Source organism: Diorhabda sublineata, chromosome 3 (assembly GCF_026230105.1).
Source record: "Diorhabda sublineata isolate icDioSubl1.1 chromosome 3, icDioSubl1.1, whole genome shotgun sequence".
NCBI classification, from domain to species: domain Eukaryota; kingdom Metazoa; phylum Arthropoda; class Insecta; order Coleoptera; family Chrysomelidae; genus Diorhabda; species Diorhabda sublineata.
In genome coordinates this window covers 31,804,569-31,830,383 of record NC_079476.1, presented here as the reverse complement: position 1 = coordinate 31,830,383, position 25,815 = coordinate 31,804,569, and the positions used below count along the sequence as shown (strand labels likewise).

The window sequence follows — 25,815 nt, the reverse complement described above, 5'->3', positions numbered from 1 at the left end:
TAAAGCACATGCCTATAAAATTGTAGCATGCGTAATAGAATCCAGATCAACTATAACAGGTTATAAATTGTAAACGCACTTTAATATAAACCTACATTTTACACTTAGGATGATTGATATCTGTTAACGACCTTTGTAGTTTTATTTACGGACTTATCATATTTAAAATCAGGTATATGGATTCTTTGGATATTATTACAAATGTTTTGTACGAGTTGGATCATAGCAATTGAATTTTGCTTAAGCAATTATCAGTAAAAAAATTGAAACTCAAGCTGTGATCAGTACTCTTTACTATTTAATATCAACCTATATAAGTGACATGATTTTCATTTTTTTAATTATGTTATTTGAAAACAACTATTTTTAAGGGAATTTTTATGCAGTTATTGATCCAATTAAAAAACTTGTTATCAAATTTGAATATTAAAACTGGGCAAATTCTATTGAATATACTCTAGATACAAATGAAATATCCTGTATATACGATCGAAATTATAAACCGGCTATGATTGTTTTATCAGTATCCTAAAGTTAACTAAAAGAAGATTTATATGACAACAATGACACTAATGACAGTGCAAATGTGTATAAGGGGTTCGAAGGTTAGGTATAGTACTTTTAAATGATATTATTTTATTCGTTAGTCGTAACGGTATAAATTTTCGTGACAACGTTGTTCCAACCTTCCATAGAAAGTATTTTGTTTTACCATTCCAATCCTTATTATCAAAAATGAACCCCGAAGATTACGAAACGCTTCCTACCGACAATGTAACAGCCCATATGATTGCTGGAGCAATTGCGGGTGTCATGGAACATTGTGTTATGTACCCCCTCGATTCGGTTAAGGTAAATGTTTCTATTTTTATTCATAGTAGTTATGTAAGTGACAATTTCTTAAATGTACTGTCATAAATATTTTGAATGACATTAATATGAATCCAAATAAACGCAGAATAAAATTAGAGTTAACGAATTTTTTTTATTTATTTTTTTTTATTTATTTTATTTATTACAGTACAATATATGCTTCCAATTCCACTTCATACCAATATAAGGTATATTGGTTAATGTTTAAGGCTCTATAGTTCAAGTTCAAGAAAATTGAAAATAATTTATTAAAAAATTTCCAATTATTTTTGAATATGTGAATATCGTTCAGTACTTGCTTTAAATATAAATTAGGTATTGATCTGCTTTAACTTGAATATTAAAAATGGAAAATTTGGAATAATTACTATTGAATAATCAAGGCAATGCATAAATAGCCTATTATTGATTCAATATGAATTAAACAAACCCTAAATTATTATATGATAGACCAAATTTAAAATTGTATTGTTTGAAGTAGAATTAAATAACTACTAGAATATTCATCATATCTTTAATACTTTTACGTTTTACATGCTAATATAAACCCTGCAAACATTTACTCAGTTTATCTCAAAGAAAAATAAATCTACTGAATTCACTATAATAATTGAATAAATACATGTTATCATTTTTTTTATTATTTTCATTCAATTAGATAGGTAAATATGAATTAGTCTTGAGAAAAATTATTAAAATTGGGTAATTTTGCAATTTTACAAAATTATTTCTAGACGTCCATGATATAAAACAACTTCTTGTAGAGAAATTGTACTTTCTTAGCCTCTTAAATGGTTGGAAGAGATGTGTATTTCAGTCTGAGTTAAAAATAATAATAAAATTACAATATATTATTATGGCCATGAACAAACACCAAAGGGAGTCTTGAAGTAATGATTAAAAAGAAGCAAGTGATATAAAAGAACCCAGTTTTTTTTATAGCACAACCATAGATACATATACTATACTCAATACAAAAAACTTTGGCATATATGTCTATTAAAGCCTGGAGAAAAGGAAATACACAAAAAGGTTGTGTCTATCTGGGAACTAAATGTCAAATGGAATAAGTTGCAATTACCTTCATTAGGAAGAAAAAACTCGACCTCAAGTCTGTCAAGCTAGACAGGCAAGCCATTAAGTGGAAAATAGAGGGAAAATATACAGAACTCACACTAGATAGTAAACTTATCTGGAACAAACATGAAAAGGAGATCCTACTGAGAATGTACATGGAAATTTTGAGACCAATCATCGCATATGGGGCAGTGATTTGGAGTACTAGAACTATTCTGAAACCATGAGGAAAGATCTCTTGATTGTACAAAGACTACCTTTGTACTGTCCCTAAATAATAATCACACCTGGGGCATGTCTCAGGACGATGCATCAAAAAAGTTTGGCTTCAAGATAATTATACACCGGAGTAAAGGGAAATGAAACAGCTGATAAGTTCGCTAAAGTGAGAGCAGTTCAGGGTACCTGAACCCTTCTGTGGTATCAGCTACAGAACAATAAAAAAAGCATTGGAAAAGAAGATAAATATGAGCAAAACCAATAATTGGGACAACCTACAGGGGCTGAGACAGGCAAAGACTCTCCTGGAAAACTATAACCAGAGAAGATCTGCTGAATGTATCAACCTAAGTAAGAACAATCTTTGATACTAACAAGAGTTCTATGGAGGCACTGTCGCCTCAATGGGTCCTGTAGACGCTAGACTTTCTAAAAGGAGTAGGACTAACAGATCAGCTGTAAACACTGGGATCCCCAGTATCACAGCAAGAAAGGGTGACAATATATACAATACAAATACAAATATATACAACTAGGCCAATTAAGAAGTTGATATATAGTAGTTTTAATCCTGCTTGAAGAAATCAAATATAAGTGGGAAGTAATTGCAGTTGTACAAAAAAACCATGAATTGACATTCATATAATTTCAATCCCGTGTATTAGAAATGTAAAATTTGTCTAATTTTAATACCAATATTTGCACATGTTATTGTTATACTTATATCTTCTAGACGAGAATGCAGTCTTTGGCTGCAACAGGAACTGAAGGTATCGGAGAAACATTATTAAGAATGGTCAGACATGAGGGTCTTCTTAGACCTGTTCGAGGTATGTCTGCAATGGTTGTAGGAGCTGGTCCTTCACATGCTCTATATTTTAGCAGTTATGAATTTTTGAAGAATTATTTTTCGAAACACTTTAATTCATTTCGATATGATACGTTGATTTATGGTAAGTCAATATTTAACTCAAAAGCAAAAAGACCAATAACCAGTAGTACATATCAGTATAAGTCTTTGAATAGATTATATTTCTGCTAAAAATAGGTACAAAAATGTTATTTTCCAATTTTTCAACTGAAATATAACAATTTTCAGTTGATAGTTACTCATGTAATTAATGGGTATCTTGCAACTGGCAAATATCAATATTTATTTAACTGATAAATTGTATATATTGTATTAAACGAATTTAAAGTAATCTATTAAATGGTACAGTAAAACAAGTTTTTTATTCTTTCACAAATTCTCCAAAAATTAATTTGTAGTTGCTCAGTAAATGGTTTATATATTATCTTCTTTGTTAATAGCATAGTTTTGTTATTTATCGAATCTGACTATACCCCTTTCTGCTTTCAAATACATCTGTACATCACTAGATAAATGTATATTTTAACAAATTTTTTTTTATATAGAGAAAATTTTTTAAATTCTGTCCTGGTTTGACTTTAAACAAACCATTATTTGACATTGGTGTAATAGATAACTTATTTACCATTTTATTCACCATTGATAGATTTTTCATTTCTTATGTATATGAACCATTTTGAAACATTTTTTTTATTTGATTGTTTAAAAAATTTATATAATTGTATTTTTTTGCTAGTTGGAGGTTTGTTAATGCTGTTTAATTTGATTTTTATCATATCGATAACTTCTATTAATTTAAGGAATTGCATACCTATGTAATATGTCTTATACATATATTATTAAGTTAGGAGGGTGGCTCAAATATAAACAGGAATTTTTTATAGAGCTGAAATTTTTTAGTTATTCTAGATAATTTCAGTCATACACATCGAATGCTTGTTTGAAGTGGATGAAAAGCATTTGCATATTAATGTTGTGCTCATAGTTTTTTTTGATCACTTTTTTATAGTATCTATCACATTACTGTTGATTTTCCTTGTCTAAAACCTTTTTGATGTACAATTGAAGTAAGTTGTAGTTTGAAATGCATTGATAAATTGTCTATTCATTTATAAACCAACGTTGTCAATGTCAAATAGTATTTGTTAAAAGCCAAAGTTCGGCCAAAATATCAAAATATTATGTATAAAAAAAGAAGTTAGAATAGAACTAGTATCAAAAATATTTATTGAAAAAAATAATAAGACGTTTGAAGAAATTCCTTTTTTTAGGATCATCTGGATGCATAGCAACATTAATACATGATGGTTTTATGAATCCCGCTGAAGGTATTCTTTAATTTTTAGTTAAATTGAAATTTAATGTTAAATTTTTAATTATATTTCCCAATAATTTTCATTAATACCTTTATAACTGATATCTATAAATTAATGACATTATTGATGTTACTTGTTACTCATTTGTTAATAACAATATTGATTATTGTTACTATAAATACATATATTACTCCACTTATTAGTTAATTTACAACACATAGATTGTTTTTTCTCTTTTTTGGTCTTTTGCATTTCAAATATACAAACATATTTAAAATTATTGTTACTATTCAATACTTTTCGATTATTTGCTAGGGGCGTGCTGCCCTTTCACTTCCAAGTAAAGTAGTTAAATTAATTTAATTATAAAAATGAAAATCTGTCATATCTCACTATTTAGTTGAAGCTATTAACAAAATTTATAGTAAATGGAAAAACTATCCATACATAGTTTATTAACACAATTTTTAATACAAAAATGTGTAGGGTAATTTGCTTTTGTATCCAAGTAAATATTTTGGGAATCCCATAAAAATTTGCTGTTTTTGTTTTAATATATTCAGTATGATTCAAAAACAAACATTAACTTTTAATTAATATGTTCTATTTTTTCAGTTGTGAAACAAAGAATGCAAATGACAAATTCTCCTTATACATCAGCGCTAAGGTGTGCTGTAAATACATACAAAACAGAAGGTATTAGAGCATTTTATAGATCTTACACAACACAGTTAACAATGAATATCCCTTTCCAAAGTATTCATTTTGTGGTATATGAAATGTCACAAAAAGTTATAAACAAATCCAAAGTTTATAATCCAACAGCACATATGGTAAGTGGAGCATTAGCTGGAGGAGTAGCTGCAGCTATAACCACACCTTTGGATGTGTGTAAAACTGTATTAAACACACAACAAACCCCGGTCGGTAGTGGGATGGTTGAAGCTATTAAAACTGTGTATCGATTAAAAGGATTATCTGGATTTTTCAGAGGTAAGAATTTTTATTTTACTTATTCACTATAAAGGTCAGCTATTTATTATTTTTTTTCCAACATAATTTTCTAGCTAAACTGATTTGGAAAAATGTATAATGAATTTGATTCTCAATGGTTTGTTATTTAAAGTGTAGCTTTCGATATGTTTTTGGATTTAATTATTATTCGATGAAAATAAAAACCACAAGGACAACTAAGATATTGTTGAAACCACGAGACAATAAAAACCCAAATGCGGTGGAAAATCTAATCAAGTGTTAAATAAATAAACAATGTTGCATACTCCAAACATAACAAGTCTGATGCAAAATTTCTCTTCCAAACTGAAAGTGAATACATTTTACAAATAATAATGCTAGCTGTGGTTTTCTCTAGTCCTGATTACAATTTCCAAACGAGATTTCCTTATATAGTTTTGAAAAGATCTTACAATAGCAAAAAATGTCAACAGATTATACTGTTCTAGTATCTGCGAACCATGTCTGATATTTTTTTTAAATGTTTAAATTTGAAACAAAATTTGTAGCTATGAGATCATGAGAGGGCACAGTTAATCCAAGTGTCGGGGATAACAAGAGAAGGCTAGTAACAGATCTACAAGAAAAAGTTGAAAGATGGACTCAATACTTTGAAGGAGTGCTGAATGGACAAGAAGAAGACCTATAACAAGAAGATATAGAGGATAAAATAGAAAGTGTGGATCTCTTGGAAGAACTAGCAGATGAAAAAATTTTCAAATGGATAAAATATTGGAAAAACCATAAAAATACAGAAGAGTATGGAATTCCAGCAGAATTGAGATTATAGAGAAGTACTATTTTTGGATCTGGAGATGAATAATAAAGAGGTTTCAAGGAAGGAAGAGGAAAGGCACATCTGATATTCAACCTTAAGATACAAATGGATAAAAGCTATGAGCAAAGTCTAGGTCTACATGTTATGTTTTTTAAATTTTAAGCAGGCTAATGACACAATAGATAGAAATAAAATATATATTGCCTTGAACCTACTAGGAATCCCAAAAAAGGTGAAGTTAATCAAGATGATATTAGAGAACTCACACAATTTGAGTTTTAACAAAGGTGAAAGAAGCAGAACTGATTGCATGGGAAATTAATGTTCTGAAGCAAATATTTAGGAGAGAATAAATGAAAGACTTTGAAAATGAAGAACTATCAAGAACTGAAGAATCTATAAATATGCAAAAGTGGTCGTCGAAGAAGGGAAAGTAGGTAAAAGAAGAAGAGCATGGCCAAAGGTGGAATGGTAAAGTCCAGAATCGGAACCTGTTGAGAAAGAAGAATTGAAAAAGTGGTGAAGAAAAGAAAGATAAGTCATGGGCCTTAAAGTACTGCAGTACAAAAAATCGCGCTGCCCAACCCCATTCTTAAAATTATAATCTTTTTTACTTGGTTACATCAGTCACTACATTAGTCTTTATATTTACTTATTGGGGCGTGATAAAATTGTCAAAGTGATTTTGACAATATCATTATTTTCCAATTGAAATTAAAATAAGTTTTAGTATATATTACCCTTTTTGTTCAACATTGTAAAATTATTTCTTTGCTATTCTTGATAACGGATGTAGAATTCTGAAATTTTGGAATCCAGTTTTTTTCTCATAAAATTTCTTTTGATATGTATATAAATTTTTATTCTACCTTTCAGTGTAGAGACAAATGTTAGTTTTATGCAAATTTTCTTCAGGTCTTTCAATTCTATAGCCTATATTTAACGTTTCATATGTTTGCATGTTTGAAAATTACTCTGAATTAAATATTTTCATTTTAATTGGAACTTCCTTGATTTTAATCAAACAAATATTTCTTATATTAAAAGATTTTATATTCAATGATTGGTTTTGTAAGGAACTACAGTGTTGACAAAGGTTATCTAAATTTGTATCTATACATCTACTATAATGAAACAATAAACACTACAAAGCTATGATAATGAGTTATGCAATAACATTAGACATAATCAAGTGTTCTGATTATTTTTATTCATATGGAAGTGAAAATAAATTCGTTCAATATCTACCATAAATTGAATATATATATATATATATATATATATATATATATATATATATATATATTTCTTTAATTTTTTATTTCTTAGACCTTTTGATATGTTTATGTTTCTAAATGTTCTTGATTTTAGGTCTCTTCTGTTTCAAAATTAGTTTTTTTAATAATTGATTATCAATTTTCAGCTATTTTTTAAAAATTATATATATTATATATATATATATATATATATATTTATATATATATATATATATATATATATATATATAAATATAAATATATATATGTATATTGAAAAATTAACGAGTTAAATAAATTTTTATCCTTCTTTCTACCTTTAGACATTCAAATCAATTTTATAATATTTGTACATTTATGTTAAAACAATTCTAGTAATGACATACGCCATAGAAACGAGGGCGGAGACTGCAACTACTAAACGGATTCTTAGAACAACCGAGATGAAGACATTACGCTCAATCACAGGGAAAACACTAAGAGACAGAATAAGGAGCAATGAAATCAGAAGAATGTGTGACGTTCCGGATATAGTGAGATGGGCCAGAACTAGAAGAAGAGCATGGAGAGATCATGTCAATAGAATGAACAACGATCGACTGGCGAAAATCGCAAAGGAAGAGAGACCCAATACAAGTAGACCGCCTAGAAGACCACCAAAGCGCTGGTATGAGAGCTGGTCCTCGCAGTCACAACTTAGGCTGCCTCTTTAAAAACACAAGACACAGTCTTAAAATAAGAAGAAGAAGAAGACAATTCTTCTCAGAAATTTTACACATAATTAAAAAAGTTGTGGAGTACTTTATTTTACAGGGTGTCTCAAAACGATTCAACTATTTCAAGAGTGAGTGAGAAGCAAAGAAGGCGCGGGGAGGGGCCGCGCGGGGGTCGTTTACTAGTGCGTTCCTTGAATTTTTAGTTGCCATCGTGCCGTACACGGGAGAGCAACGCTCGTTTGGGTGCTTGAGTGCGTATTTCGAGAACAATCGATCATTTACTCGAGTTTGGCGTTTGTATCGGTTACATGACATTATGTACTACGCAACATTGCGGAAGCTCCAGGCAATGCAACAATTTTAGCTTGGATCCAGACATTCAATACTATTGGAAACACTATTGGAAAAATTCATCACGGTCGTCCAAGGACAACAAGAACGCCTGGAAACATTCAGTCAGTAACATATTCTGTAAGCCGACAGCTTCGACTCAGCGACAGAAATAGTGAGTCTTAACCGTGATTATCAATTCACCGCATCATGCGATCTGATTTACACCTCTATATGAAAATGATTACGTTATAAGATAGAATTTTGTGAATACAATGTTAGATAGATTTAACAATTTCAACAACATGTTCTTCAGCGATGAGGCACATTTTCATTTGGATGGATACGTAAATCGCCAAAATTGTCGTTTTTGGGGAGGAAAGAATCCACAGATCTTACTTAAACGCCCGTTGCATAGTACAAAAATCACCGTGTGGGTCACTATATCGGCGAACTACATTATTGGGCATTACTTTTATGATGATAACAGAGGACATGCAGTGACTGTAACTTCTGCATGCTATGTTTACATGATACGCAATTGTTTCGGACCTCAACTGCAACAATATGAGCATTATAACCGAATGACTTGATTCAAACAGGATGGGGCTACATCGCAAAAAAGGTGATTTCATGAAGAGGTGATCTTGAATGTTCACCTCGGAGCCCTGACTTGACCCCACCTGATTTTTTCTTGTGGGATTATCTGGAGCGTGGTCTACGAGGATAGACCACGAAATTTAACAGATTTAAGAAACAATATTGAAGAAAAGATTAGGAGTATTCCTCGACTACTTCTACAAAAAGTTTTTTGAAAATGTACGCGAACGGTTTGAGGAGTGTCATCAACGTGATGGGCGTCATTTAAACAATGTCGTATTCAAATAGTGAAATTTTGTTTCTTTTTTCTTTTAATTCATACCAATAAATACATATAAAAATAAGTATAATGTATTTTTTTCAACTAAAGTAGTTGGGTCGTTATAAGACACCCTACGTATTTAAAACTAGCTGACACGGCAAACGTTTTTCTTCATTACAAATATATAGATATAGGTTATATCTACGAAATATTTCAAATTAAAATTCTTGATAGATATCCAGACATCAAAAATATTTATTCATATTTTTTCTTTTAATTATGCGAGAATATGCCACATATAGTTGTCCAATAACCACTTTGAAATCAACCTAATGTTCTACATCAGGCTCATACTGGAATGCTGGTATAGACTAGAAATTAATCTGTTGTAAATGCTCGAAGAACTTGTTGGCGTTGTTGGTCAATTCCCCTACATCTGGTGACTACGAATCTGCGTGTTTCTCTTCGTTCTAATTGTCTTTGTTGATTTTGTTCATCTCGTGCCTCTTGTGATTCACATAACTGTGCTATACTCATACGCACATCTGCATTGTTTTGTTGGATTTGTTAGACGACTCAAATTGGTCCCTTTGCGTCTTGCTGGCATTGCTGACTGTACGTAGAACATATAAATAAATCAAATTACTTTTTGTTCAAAAATAGTGACTTAATATTGTATTCGTTTTCTTATTATTTGACTTATCTTTCATAATAATAAAATTTATCAAATTCGTACACGTTTCTATTTTGATTGAAAACTATTTGCAAAAAACGTCTGGCACAGTTAAACAACAATAAAAATATCTGGCAATGATAAATTCATGTTGCAAAAAGTAAAAATAATTACAACAAAAAAAGAAACCTTTTGAAATGGTTTGAAAAATTGATATTTTACCTGTACAGGTAGGATCTGCATCGATGAACGCAATCACTACTGCCAGCCAGATAGCTCGTATGACGTCTGGTAGAGTGAGAGACTAGCCTACATTCTCTCTCAAAAACGTCGCTAGCTCTTAGACTATAATCTAAATGTATATCCCATAGTTATTATAGAGCACTTTAAGAATCAATCATTACTTATATTATTACTTATGAGTGGTTAATTATGAAGACATTTGCAAAATATGCATCGGGTTAATAAATTGCTACCATATCCTAAACCATATACAGTATAGCCAATGGAATAAATTCTCTATTGGCAATTTGTATGTTTATTGGAGATATATATTGAGCAATAAAGAAATTTTTATAATTTAATAATCATAATAGCAATCGAGTTATCACATAATTGCTATGATAATAAAATAAAAATACTTGTTTCAGATGAAATATTTTAAATTCATTTCTATTTAAAATTCCTTTTTATGTCACAGTAGATAAAACAGTTTATCTCAAGTTATTTCCCGAAATAAATATTTGTGAAATATACTTTGTTAATATTTTCACATTTACGATTTTATGTATTAACGATGACGACCATAAATAAATTCTTATTTTTTTTAATAGAATAATTGGTATTCTTTTTTTAACAAAATTTATCAACTCAACGCTACTTGCTAATGTTTAATAGCATGCTAATACATTTTCAAACACTTAATTCACTCTGTAAGACTTTATAGACTTTTACAACCGATATTTAACCAGTTAATTTATCAATTTTAATTTCGCACATTTGCCTAATGATAAAACATTCTTGAAATAATTGAATGGTAATTAATTGAAATACTTCATTAAGACCGTGTCTACGACATAGTAATATTTTATATTTTTAAATCGTCTTGATTTTAGGTCTCTTCTAGTATAAAACGTGTTTTTTTTATTTTTAAAAGATAGATAACAATTTTGCCGTTTCGCCTACTTTCAGTATATATATCAAAATATGCTATTGACACAGACAATTTGCTTATTTATATTGATCAATAGATCACTTACATCATGATTATCAAAATAGAAATTTATTTTTTCCTTTATTTAGGTCTTTTATATCATTTATAGCTTTTTCCTTCTTATGAATGTGAACATTATGAACCATTTCTAAAAATTCTCTTTATTTATGTTTTTTTAATATTCCGTGATTCGCTAATGCAGTTTTTTTATCGTATTGATGACCTTTTAGTCTATTTTCTAAATACTGAGATGTCTGCCCTATGTACACAGCGTCACAATTGGTACAAGACACTTTATATATAATATTACTTCTTCTGTTTTTTTGGTGTTTTATATTTTAATTTATTGAAATATTTGCATAGTGTATTATATCTTTTATGACTTATATTAATATCATATTCATTGAATCAATTAGTTGTTGGGAATTTCCTTGTACATATGGTAAGGAGAAATGTTTCATGTTTCTTTTCTGTTTTGTTTTTTAATTTATTATAGTATCTGTTTATTCTTTTCATGATTATGTTGTTTATAATTTTTTCCGAATAATAATTTTCTTTTAATGCAGTTTTTGCTTTTTGAATAGCTAAGCATCTAAATTCGGGATCTGATAGTTGAATCGATCTATCAGCCAAACTATCATTGATCTTTTGTGTGACATGAATTGAAATTCAAATATCTTGAGGACCAAGTTGGTTTCGTATACCATTCTATGTTATTGTTAATTTTCTACAGGGTGTTTAAAAAAAGTTGATCCCGTTTCTAGGATAGATGGATGCTTACTAATTATTAATAATAATAATTAATAACTTTATCGACACTTTATACCAGCATCGATTATTACTTCATAAGTTTCCAATCAAAATATTCCGAAAACGGTACATAGTATCGGGTTTTATCAAGAGTATCTTTTTGGCGTAAAATTAAATGATGTTTAAGTTTACTTGAAATTTTGCTTAATAAATCTAATATTGAAAAAGTTATCTTCAATACTACTTGGTACGAACCGTGTAACTAGCGCCCTCTATGAGAGTCAGGTATAAAAACAAATTATATGTAGCTTCTGAAACATATTCGTATAAAATTTCAATACAATGTTGCCAGTAGTTGCGGCACAATCGTAAAGAATGGCTATATTTTTTTTCTTCAACGCCCTTTATCTTGAATAAAGATGACGTTACGAAAATTTCTTACTGAGGAAACCCCAAATATTTTTCAATTTTCTATCTATCCTAGAGACGGGATCAACTTTATACACTCCGTATAATGTGACATCAATAGAATTAATTTTATTATTTTGTTCGATTTCGATTGTGAATTGAAATATTTTCTGAAAAGAATTGAATTTTTTATTCGTGTTTTAGATTTGATTTTTTGGTACGGCAGTAATGCCATCATTTACATATCGGAGAAAGAATGAAATATTTATATCAATTTTGCTTAGGACAAGATCTTCCATTACTAATTGTGCTATAACACTTGATATGGAATTAGAGAAAGGAAATTATATTTTATTTAAACTTTTTGCTATTTTGAAAAAGCATGATGGTAAAGCAGTTGGGTTTCTATAACACTGAAGTCTCTGGATTTCAATCCTGGAAGAAAATTTTGTATTTTTTTTTGTTAATCTAACTGTAGATAAAATTTCAGTGACAATATACTTCTCGAAACAAATGATAATATTAATATAAAAATAAAAAATAAAATTTTGTACAAACAAATCTTTAAATATTTCATAACAAAACTACCGTAATTGTTATATTATTCAATTTTTATTTTTTTTTTTTATTTTTTCGACATTTAATGGCATTATTCACTGGATTAACTAGAATTCAAGTTTGATTTTATTTTTTCCTTTTTAGTACACTTTGAGGTGTTTGCATCCATTTGTAATCCTGTATCACTAGGCACGTGCCTTTGTCTAATACGCTTCTGTCTTAGAGAGAAAATTTATTGTTCTCAGTTAAGACATAATTTAGAAATATACCATATCTCCTATACGATATTTTACTTAAGGTAATTATATTTCAGGTGTCCACGCAAGAGTAATGTACCAGATGCCAGCCACCGCTATATGCTGGTCAACATATGAATTTTTCAAGTATTCACTGAAAAATTCTTCCGATGTAAGATTAGTGCCAGGAAGTACAAATACTAAGGTATCATCAAAACCAATAGACATGGAAATCAAACTAAATAGTGACAATGTTCGGATAGACTCAAATAATGAAAAGTATAATTTAAAAGCTAGAGAACTACCCGCCATGTCTGGAGCTGGATTATACAGTTCAATTTCTTTTAATACTATGCATGAAGCTGATTACAGGCAGAAAGATTCATTTTTAGATATTGCTCATACGTAGTATAGAAAGTTGCTCCGACATTTATATTGATACAATGTATTATTATTATTTTATTTTACCAGTCAGAGTCGTTTTCTAATTTCACAGATATTTAACAATAAGCAAATTTTTTTCAGATTTGAGTTGAAGTAAAAGTATTAATAGAAACGAAATCAGTGTCATATACACAAGCAGGCAATTTATTAGTGATGGTGACTGATGGTTTTTTAAGTCTAAACCCTTGCTGAAATGGCCGAAATTACAAAGGTGCAACTTAGGGGCTTAAGTGCAATAAAAACCTTGAAAATAAGTATTTATGTCAATAAATTATAGAATACATTTAAATGATGTTTATTTCATTAACTAACTTGTTAGATTGAGAAAAGAATTATTCTGTTTGAAACGGGTTTTAAGAAATTTATTGGTAATGAGGAATTTTGTTAACCTTGTATGTTTCAAAGTAACTATTCAAAAACTTTATTGAAAAATGTGTAATTTATTTTTTCTAAATGCCGAAAAAATTAGGCTACAACTCTAAATCTAAAACTTCGATAGTTTTTTAGAAACTATGTAAAATTTGGATTTCCGTGTGGTTATTATTAGGATTTTTTGGAAGAGTATAAAGAATTTGACATTTGACTCCATGACTCAGATCATCTACAAATGTAAAACAAATTTAAATTAAAATTAAAACAAATTTAAATCTATCAAAGGCAATGAATGCAGCTTATGCATAATTGTAATACAGCAACAGTCGAGTAATTAGAGCAACTATGAGCAACTATAGTAAATGTTCAAACTGACTGCATCTAGGTTAGGTTAGTAAAGGCAATCTTGACCTAGATTGATCGTGGTTCACTCGGAGGCCTTCCAAACATTAATGGACCTCTTAAAATTTCAGTATGTGTGAACTTGATTCTTAACAATTCTTATTAAAACCCTATTGATAAATCAGACAACTCGGATAATCAAAAATTTTCCTTTTTTCTAGTAACTACAAAATAGTTAGATATATAGTTGTAACCATCAACTCCTTTAAATAGTGTCACAGATTTATGAAGCTTAAGATAAATTATAGTGTTTCTAGTTTTTTTCCAAAAAATTAATTGTATTTTCGAAAATTTTCAATATAACTAAAAACTGGAATCTTTAATATGATGATAGGAACAAAGTTATATAGAAATTTGTTGTCAATTAACCTAACCAAAGACTACTGAAAACATTTTAATTCAAATATCTCGTTTACGAGTTCTAAAAAAATATTACCAGTAGTTTCTGATTATGTCGATCATTGTGATATACTTCGTGTGTGGTAAAATTTATTTGTGTCCAGGATTATCAAAAAAGTATTGTCAATATAGAAAAAAAAAAGGTTTTGAAACATTTTACATACAAAATTTTATTATACAACAAGGAATTGTCGAAACCTTGTTTCTTATTTGTTTAAATTGTATATAAGAGTCATTTAATCAAAATATAATATTAAAGCAGTATATAGTAAGCGAACACTTCTGAAAGTACATTTTTTGTAAACGGTCTTTATGGTGTAATCCCTACTGTTGAATCACTGAAGTGTTCGGCTCTTTCATTTATTGCCAGTCACCTTCTCAAATAAATTGTCAAATTATTGTTAAAAGTTATTAATTAATTTACTGCTGTTTAACTTTATTCATTTATATCAAACCTTGTTATCAATTAAAAATGTAAATTTAAAATACTTTATCCATGCAAGGGATGTTCGTAAAGTAGGTTTTATAATAAAACCAGCACAGGTACGGTAAAATAAGCAAAAATCTACCATTCGCACGTGGTTCTCCAGACATTTGTCATAGAGTGGTACAAGTTTTCTCTAAACGCTTCGAATAATCTTGACACTTATGCATTGGACCACGGTTTTTTCGCTGTTACATATCTAACCAACAGGGAATGGATTCAGATGCCGATACATATGAAAGTGACTAGAAGCATAGTCGATAAATTTCACTTGGTTTAGATTCAAACATGCGTTGTAAAGTACACACAACCAACAGCGAGATTGAAATGGCGTCAAGTTGTTTTTTGTAATGACAGAACTTACTTTACAAATATACCTTTCTAATTTCATTTTTATCACATTTAATTAATTAAGAGATATATTTGTGCAAATTGAACATTAATGTTTTGTGTTTCAGTATAAAGCTATCCTATTTCAGAAACTTTTGGGTTTATTGTCAGTTTTATAATGCTTTTTTCATTTCACTGGCATTAGTGGTCTATAATTTCGATGGTGATCAAAATTTAAACGATAAAACTGGACAATAAAAACCTACTTGTTAAGTACCAGTGACAAAGATCTTTTAAACTTGCTTTGGGTCGGTATTATAAAAGTTTTGTTCCAACAGACGTTATTCAACCGCACGTCGAAACTTCACGAATGGTTAACATCGGTTCGGTATTTTAACGCATTTGCAACCATCCGTTGGCCAACCGGAGCTTTGTGCTGAAAAATTTGCGTTGGCTGCACTTAGAGTTCAATTGTAACCATCAAATCCGAGTGAACTGACGTTTGCTGGGGAGGGTGTGTCAGTCAAAGGTCGAAGTATAATTTTGTTTAAAATTTCCACGTGTAGTTTCAATATTATACAAATTTGAAAAGATTAATTGCAAAGGAAAAAGAAAAACAGAATATCAGTTGAATTATCATTACTATTATCTTTCCAAATAATATATAAGTAAAGCAAAGTAAACAAAAATTGAGGTTAGAAAGTACCTTTCAACTCTCGGTTGACACTTCAAACTGAACCTTCGTTACGGTTGAAACAACCGACAGTCAACACCTTTGACCCCTGGCTAACGTTTATAATACGTAAATTCGGCTTCAACAAACAATTGAATCTCAACTTATGGTCATCCGGACTTTATAATACCGATCCTTAATCAAATTTGAAGCTTGCATTTCAACTCTGTAAAAATTTGCATATTAATTATGAGAAGTTTATCGTATTACATGAGGCATACATTTTCAGAAAATTTGGGATTGAAAATATTTTGTGTAACATAGGAATATCAATTTAAAATCTTTAACGCAGTTAGTGCAAGTTTCGTCACGATACATAACGAAGTGTGTCTAAAAGATTTGCTGAATGGTAGTAGAAAAGAAACAAAATAAACAATTAGATTTATTGGCCTTCAAAGTAATCGGCATTGTTCACATCACACTTTTGGGATACGCTCGTAAAACGTACCCTTATTGAAACTTTCGGGCGAGCAAAATCTACAAGATGCCTGGTCAGGGGAGTACGGTGGAAAATCGGGAACAGTTAAGCCATGTTGAACCAAGAAATTACGCACGCGGATTACAGCCAGTTTAGCAAGACCCACAAGCCCGCCCTGCTCAACTATAGCCGAATATGACTGATGCTTCGTAGCGACCGTTAAAAAATATTCTCATAGGATATGGCGTTCATGGTTTGACTTACAACAAATTTTTAGACGCACCTCGTATAATAAACCTCACTGTTCCACTGGATTACAATTATTCCTATTTTGCTGTTGTTTAGTTATTAGCATTTAAATGGAACAGTATGGAAACAAGTTCAGGAAAGACTAAGGTCGAATCCACACAATTAACAATGTTCTGTATGTGAAAGTATCACTCAAATGAGTTAAATTTCAAAAAATGGTAATTGCTTGTGCCATATTTGTTTGAAATTATAATAGACTCTAGAATAATTCCATTTTGTTCTAAATAACCTCAAAGAAATAGATCAAGAAATAATTCTATCATTAAAATTATTTTTCAACCTTATTTTATTATGAACTGATTCGCAGTCTTCCTTAAATATTAGATTAATCTGTAAATCGTTTTTTTAACCAACTTCGTTTTGATTTTGGATCATAATTTCACAAAACTCAATCCTTTTGAAATTGTTCTCAGATTAGTTCCTGGGTTGTTGGAATTTTGAAGCAACGGTCACCATTTTTTCATCTTTGGTATAATATCTTAGCATATGGTGTAGTAAAAGTTACAAAATACAAATCATCACAGATACACACCCATTACACAAATGTGAAGTTGGGCTCCAGTGGAATTTATAGTAAATTTCTCTCGAAACACATTGTAATTAATTTGGTAAAATATTTTATATTGATATTCCCATATTTTCCAATGCTTTATAGTTAAATACGTTAAATAGTTGAATATGAAAGTAAACTTTTACCAATTATACCAGTAATTTGCAAAACTTTATCATTTGATGAGTAGAGAATTTTTTGAACACATTTATTTGAATATGTTCCATATTGTTATTTTTTTTTGTTATGTTTGCATATCGTTTATAAAATGTAGAAAAACATTCTAAATAAAGAATTTTGTTTATAAAACGGAAAACTACATGCAAATTCAAAAATCAAATCTTTATTTTACTTTCAATAGTATCGTAAAAAATATATATTTTTATACGACTAAAATATTCCACACATTCAATACCAGTTGGAATATTTATTGTTACAACCCAATCCACATCACAAAACCAAATTTCTTATAATTACATAAGCAGTAAACATTTATTCCCATATATGAATGCTAGTTATAAAGGGTGTTCAGAAAGTCTTCTGTCAAACGCAAACTACATCTTTGAAATAGACGCTGTTTTGTCAGTTTTTAAGCATAAATAAAAATATATATATATATATATATATATATATATATATATATATATATATATATATATATATATATATATATATATATATATATATATATAATTTAAGCTTGCAGTGATAATTAGTAATACAATCCCGCGTTTTTATACCCGTCAGAAGCATTAAACGTAATAGGGATAACGGATAAATTTTGTTTCATCAATTTTTTTACAGTAAATTGATGAACGGTTCCATATTTCCCCAGAACTTCTTCATACTCTTCATGCCTAAAAATAGTGTCCTTTATTTTTAAATCTTTCTCAATGATTCCAAGTATATATAGAAAATAAAGCATAAAGGGTAAACAACTTCCAGAGGATCATGGGTAGTTGAGTAACGAAATTAGGCCGATTTGGATTTGGCGGATTTTGGAACTAAAAATGTCGTAACTGCCTTTCGACTTGGCGGATATTGCAACTAACCTCAACTCTGACCTCAAAATACACTAGGATGTGGCGGGATTTGCTAGAAAATAACAGTTATACTGAACTCAGCATGGAAAAATCTATAAGAAACAATATCAAACTCAACTTCGCAATAATATGGACTTTTTAGTATTTGATTTTAGGCACCTCAAATATAAAGCAGAAGCTTGATAGTAAACAATTATATTACTACAGTCTTATACAATGTAAAGTTTGTATCTAGCTGTTATTATGCCTCACAGAGTCATCCTCAAAGGGTACTAGTATTCCCTTTTTGAAATGGACATAAAATCACTTCTAATAGTTAACGTTTAGCAATAGAGTTTCTGAACAACTTGTCTAGATTTATTCTCGAGCATTAGAGATAAAAATATTTAAAACATTTAGTGAGAACTACCTACAGGCTGATCTTAGATTTATAAATGCTACACAAAATTCACATTTGAGTAATTTTGTCTGTGATTACATCTATTATAACGACTGCTGAATATTTTTTTTGTTGGTGTTTATAAACTGACTAGAGCTATTCTGATATGTTCACTTTAAACAAAACTTTTTCTAATATGTTTTTATTGATCCGACAAAGTTTTCACAAATGCAGCATATGGGAATTTAACGAAAATTTTCCAGTATTTCTAGATGTAAGAAAGATAATTTAGAACAGAGAAGATGATAGGACTGCAATTATTTTAAAATCATATATATGTGGATCGGTACAGAAAACATTTACTATTTTTAAATATTTATCATAAAAAGTGGTAAATAGTACCTTTTTCATAATGGAGGACATTAAGTATTTCGAATAATATTTTCATTTCATTATTGCATTGCAAAGTTACGACTCAAGTACTAATGTAATACAATAAAATTTCAAACCAACACGTTCCTCTGATACTAATTTGTTTTCAGTTTTTATACCTAGAGTTGTTTATATTGAATGTATATAGATAGCGTTAGTTTTATGAAATGCATTTTTATATTGTATAAATTTCAATAAACAACGTTTCTAATGTTGGATAATTATATATAAATATATTTGTACATGTATATATAAAAAGTTTTTCAGTGGAAATAATGAAAATCATCTAATAGTAACTTGCTCTCAACAATATTTCCAACAAATGATATTTATAGTTAATAAATTATAAAAATTATAATTCGATAGATTATGTGGTCATATACTTGCAATAATTGTCGATCTTTTCTTAATTCTACACAATAGGCGTGAAACTACTCGAATTCAAAATAATAGGATTGCTTCGATTCATTCCCATATAAAAATTAAACCAATAGCACTAGTTAACATGGTTTTTATACCCTTGCAGATAGTTAGTATTGTTTATTCAAATGAAAGTTAGCCAGAAACAATAATAAAAATGTCCTGTCACGTCTTGTTTCAGAATGAATATGAAGTGTAGATGTAAGGAGAAACATTTCAATGTATTAAAATTTTCTTAATAATAAAAATTGACGTCTATAATTGATCCCTGGGTTGTTCGATATATTCGAAGAAACTAAAACTGTTTCAAGATTTAGAGACATTTGCTTGGATATTAAGTAATATAGTCTTTTATTGACTTTCATAAATAATTTTTCTACTGATAAAGACAACATAATACTTTTCATTTAAATAACCAAAAGTTTTACTAGTTTACACCTTTTGAATATCCCGAAACATGTTTATAAATGTGTCAACCTACTTTTCTTAAATTTAAAAGTGTAAGTAGAAATACTCCATTACGTTATATGTTTTTCTTCAACGAAATATTTTTTTCAACTACCCTATATGGTGACTTGAGTCTATTCGTCAATTCTTACTCAACGTTCAAGTAGAAAGTGCAAATAAATCGTTTTTGTTATATTTTTGGATAATTTATATTTTCAAAGAAAAGACCTATTGTTGATCCTTTAAAAAGTGCATATTTTCATTATTTTGGATATTTTATTGCATAGATGAAAAGTGGATACCCATGTGCTTGTGAAATCCATTTGTTTCACTAATGAAGAGAAATAACTATTACATTTGTTTGATGAAAACTGTAAGATAAAATACAAAAAATAAGTCAAGTATTCTCTGTTATTGAGTCAATTTTCCATCTAAAAGATCTTCCAAAACCAGTATGTACTGATAATTCCAGTCAGAATATATTAGAAGATGGCATTGAGAAGTGATTTCGAAGATAAATTAAATTCATAGTTAAAGAGTTTTTGAGAAATAAAAAAAATGAAAATTATAAAGATGTTGTATTGAAGATTGGCTGACTTATTGAAAATTTGAATTTTTTTCCTGATTACTTCGTATGTATGTAAATATGATTGATGAACATGTGGATTGATTTCATCAAGATTTAAAGATTTTTTTCATCAGGGATTGTGGGACGAAAATATGTTAGGGGATTACTATTGGTATACAATAAAAGAAACTGGTCCAAAAGCTAAAAAGCAAACAGCAAATTATTGTTCGAATTCTCACCAAAGTAGCGCTATTGTAGTCAACGGAAATTATATAAATTTAGCAAAAAATTAATATTTTATTAACTAGTGTATTTGAGAGTGAACTTTCGATTCGATCAATCAATGATTGATGTTTTTTTTTCAATATCAGAAGATATACTATAAAAGGATATTATATTTTTTTCCTACAGAGAACTGTACTCATTCAAAGGCAATAGAATTAATGCCACTTCATGTTAAATGATGTCTTCTAATCTCTATTGAGGTCGAGTCACATCAACTCATGTATATTTCGGTGAATCGACACACAGTTTTTGATTATCGAAAAATTATGCTGGCCGTAAAAACTGAGGACATCAATATTAACAATATCTTCAGTATTTTCATTTCTTCATCAGTATATGTTTTCTTATTTACTCACATAACTCGATATCTTATCTATTCCATAATAAATAATTGCATAATCATAATTAATAAATGGATAATATTTGTTCAGTTGTTATACGTAATAGGAACCCAATTCACAGTTTAAATTGTTTCCATATATTTTCATTTTGTTCTGTATATTATTTCTACATGTATATCGTAGAAAACAAAAATAATTGGTGGCTAAGTAGGTGAAGCCTACAGATGTCTTTGGTTCGATTTTCTAATTTTCCGAATATTTACTATGAATCATGTAGTTTGACTAAAATAATGAATATATTTTTCGTACAAAGGATAAAAAAAATTTCCAAATAATTATATTTCAATATTCCTGTAAAGAGATTCTTTATTTGTTGCGGTATATGGAATTATCTTTTCAATTTTTTTGCAGAGCGAGTACTGATTATATAATTATATTATTTCTCACTGACCTGTACCTATTTCTATAATTTTTTTATACAGCAATTCTACAAACATTTATCATGCTTTTAATAAGGATTAATACAGTTTTTATCACAAACTTAAAGTACTAGTTGCATATTATCGTTAATGCAATTTAGCATGTTTTTAAAACTTTAACAAATCTGTAATTTGAGATAATTCTAAATAGTTTGTTAAAAAATTAGTTCAATTATTACTACTTGTGATTATGCTGGAAAAATAAACTATGAGCTTCAAATCTATTTTTCTAAATTAGTAGTAAATTCGAAGGATTGGTGATATCACATTGATTGGTTTTTGGCTTACTTTTTCTGTTTATAAATGTTTCCAAATTCCAATTTAACAAAGTTATTGAACCTATAAACCTGAATCAAAAGCGGCAGTAGAAATATAATCAATTTTCTTCGTAATCGGAAGACGAATTGAACATATTGTAGTAATTTGTTTCAAGCACATGACTATTGTAGAACAAGCAAGACAACAGCAACAAATCACATTAATATATTAAATATTTTAATATAAAACAATGTTTTTCAATAACATTAATTATATATAAATAATATTAAATATTCCAGCTAAAATCGTTTTCATTCAGTGACATATTTCATTATCTTGATCATAATGTTTTTATCTGAGGAAATTAATCGAGAATATAATATCTTAATTATTTGAGTAATTGAATGATTTCACTTATTTTTGAAATGATAGTTATTTTGATAAGATTTTGTTAAGAGTCCAATTCTATAATAAAATTATTGTCCTCAGACAATTCAATTACATAATGATATTTGATAATATCGATAATTGATTATTTTTCTGCCAAATGCACTAATACGATAAATTATATGTAAATAATAAAAAGAAAATGCATAATGATACTCTTCAAATTAAAATGTTTTCGATTGTGTGAATTACAGTAGAACTTCATTATGTGGTTCGTATTTGCAAAATAACACAAACGTTTACGTTTGAATTTTAGGTCCTACTAGCAAATCTGGATTGACATTGAAGTTCTACGGTAAAATATGGTTCATTACACGTCTAGAAATGGATTTTTCGGTGCTCACATAACTTCTCGTGTGAAGCGCGCACGACAAAATCCTTATTTCCAGATCTCTAATGAAATATACTATTTTGTTCATATTACATAACTTTGGGAACTTACATAAATTTGCATTTTCCCCATAAAATGGTCGGTTTTTTTGAATGCAAAGATGGTATAACTTTTATTTCGATTTATATGACCAGATTTCAATAACAAAAATTTTGTTAATCCCAACAAGACATTACATATTTGCTATTTTTTCTTTGTTTATGCAACTAAATATAATTTCATATGTTATTATTAGATATTTTGAAATTAGTAACGCTTGTAAAGCTGTGATAAAGTCCTTATCTACATTTTAGTATGATATTGACTTCGTTCAGATGGAAGTACTATCATATTGTTTTTGTTTTATTGTTTTTAGAAATTGAGAATATAGATTATAGGTAGTCTCCAGCTATTGTAGTAAGAGACCTTGTCACTGTACAAAGGTAGATTATATTAACATCATGTTGTTTAAAAAAATGAATAAAATGTTCAAAATTATTATTTTTTCATTAATAATTTATCCTATAACATGAAACCATTGAGTTTCATTAGATGTAACAACGTTTACCAATCTGTTTGATTTTTTTTAATAAACACTGTTGAAAAAAGTTCCATTATTCTATTTCTATTTTATTTAAACGTTAATCTTGTTCTTCATCCTACGTTAGGACTGTGTTTGCATTAATGGTTGCCTAACTGCAGCTGGGATGATGAAGACCAGCTTTCATACCATCCTGTAGGTGGTCGGGATGTATTCGGTTTTTCTTCCTTTGCAATCTTAGCCAACCTGTCATCTGACATTCTGTCCATGTAGTCTCTCCATTTCCTTATTTTATCATTTCTCTCCAGGTAAAATAATCTCAGCGTTCGCATTTAAGTAGTTCTTAAAAGCCGCTTAGTTATGGTATTCCCTGCTCTGGTCTCTATCGCGTATGTCATTACTGGTCTCACACAGGTCTTATATATTCTGACTTTGCTCCTGGTAGTCACTTTAAATCATTAACCCTCATTTTGGTGTAGATCATTGATTAAGACTTATATCAACAGTTTGATACCATTAGATACATAATTTCTGAATTTAACAGAAAAACTTGAAGGCTCAAAAAAATCCGATACATGTTAAAAGTCTAAATAGAAAACTCCAGACCATCATTTTGTTGAAAGCTATCAGCTTCTTCTGTTTTTCTTCACTATTTTCTATTTGATACAGGTAGTCTTCATTCAATTTTTTACACTTTTTTTGTGTCTACTGCAATGTATTCAAACTCCAGACCTATTATTTTAGTCTTAAATTAATGAACAGAAGGCGCATGGGTAGTCGGAGATTATACTGCACGTCATAAAACAAGAATTATTGGTCGCATTCAGCGGACGAAACCGTTCTGTAACTATTGTACAACCCTAGCGGAATCGTTCGGTGACAGATACACTACAAAAGTGTTCTGTGATCAAACGTCAAGTTTTAACCTTTTTGTTGTTGAATTCAATACTTCTATATGGATAGTTTCTGTAAGTGGAAGCTATTCCGATTAAGAAAGACAGAATGGCAACGATTTGTCTATCATCCGAGGTTCCAGCTCGGCTCTGCACATTCTCAAGCATGCGTAGTACAGATAAAGTGTCTCGAACGAGAGAGAAAATGAATATTTTTGGCACCGTAACGTAGGGACGTTTTTTCCCATATCAACTATCCATATAGGAATATTACATATATGCCTTTCTTGGAAAAAAAAATGAATTTGAACTGCATTTATAATTATTTTTATATTTTATTTAAGGTAAGGTATTCTTTCAAATAAATAATAAATTAAAAAAAACTCATGCCAGCTAGTTACCCAAGTTTATTAGATTTGGAAATAGTATCAGGTGCTACTTCCCAAAATCCTTTCCCCCTCTTTTTTTTCATCTAAGCCACTTTCTTTAAAATCTCCGAAGTAAACAGGGTATCCTAGATTCTAAGATTCGAAAAATAAAATTTGTTAGTAGCTAAAATGACAAATTACCAAGTCCAAAATAATATCAATATAAATGACAACCTTTTGGGAACAGATTTCTCTTTAGATGTTGATGGGATCGAGCTAAAATCTACGACCATTGTAGTATTTTGTACATTTAGAATCTTCGGTAAATCTTCATGAAATTATACTGTTATTTCAGTATCCACAGCTGGTACATCTGTGGCAGTACTGGTATATAAAAATATGATTAATAATTAACAGAAATTATTTTACTTCAGACAAATTATTAAAATGACTAGCCGTACAATCTATTTTGTCCTCAATATCTTCACTGCTTAATCTTTTTCTTTCCAAGTGCCTCCTTTTTTGTAAATGTTTGGGAAAATTAAAAACAGAAGGAACTGATCCTGCTTTTGAAATTAAATATTTTATATGTAAAATAAGAACAAAGAAAATGTAACTGAACGGAAAAAGTAACGCAGGTAGGTAGTAACAAAATATATTGTTTCTACATTATGTTTATTAATAATTATTCATTTTTATTCTATCATATCAGCATCCACTTGTATTATAATTTCTGCAATTCTTATTTATCGGTATCTAAATCTATTTCAGACTGTTTCACGGTCTGATTCTTCGGTAGTTTAAGAATCACCAAAGGTGTTAGTAGTATTATCATGTCGTGTAGGATAAAGGTCTGATTGTTGGGGGAACGAATTGTCAGTCAAATAATTTTATTTTACATATAGTTTTTTTGAAGCGACATTGCGAACAGTGCTTGTACACGCGCATTTGCA

The 25,815-nt window shown here is 29.3% G+C and overlaps 1 protein-coding gene across 2 annotated transcripts; it reads left to right on the top strand.

The window, feature by feature from the left end:
• Positions 1–10: 10 nt before the first annotated feature.
• Positions 11–24,078, top strand: LOC130441018 (mitoferrin). Of its 2 annotated transcripts, XM_056774466.1 has the most exons (6): positions 578–852; positions 2,903–3,122; positions 4,312–4,368; positions 4,972–5,349; positions 13,228–13,355; positions 13,676–24,078. In XM_056774466.1, exons 1-6 carry the CDS (start codon positions 736–738, stop codon positions 13,679–13,681), a joined length of 906 nt encoding a protein of 301 aa, XP_056630444.1. In that variant the 5' UTR covers positions 578–735; the 3' UTR covers positions 13,682–24,078. The 2 variants fall into 2 exon arrangements, with proteins under 2 accessions (XP_056630443.1, XP_056630444.1); XM_056774465.1 differs by having other exon boundaries at positions 11–852; positions 13,228–24,078.
• The last annotated feature ends 1,737 nt before the right edge of the window (positions 24,079–25,815 follow it).

Coding starts and splice junctions, on each gene's coding strand:
- LOC130441018 (XM_056774465.1), top strand. CDS start 736: ATGAACCCCGAAGATTACGAAACGCTTCCTACCGACAATGTAACAGCC. Junction 4,369..4,971: donor TTTTATGAATCCCGCTGAAG/GTATTCTTTAAT, acceptor CTATTTTTTCAG/TTGTGAAACAAAGAATGCAA. Junction 5,350..13,227: donor ATTATCTGGATTTTTCAGAG/GTAAGAATTTTT, acceptor ATTATATTTCAG/GTGTCCACGCAAGAGTAATG.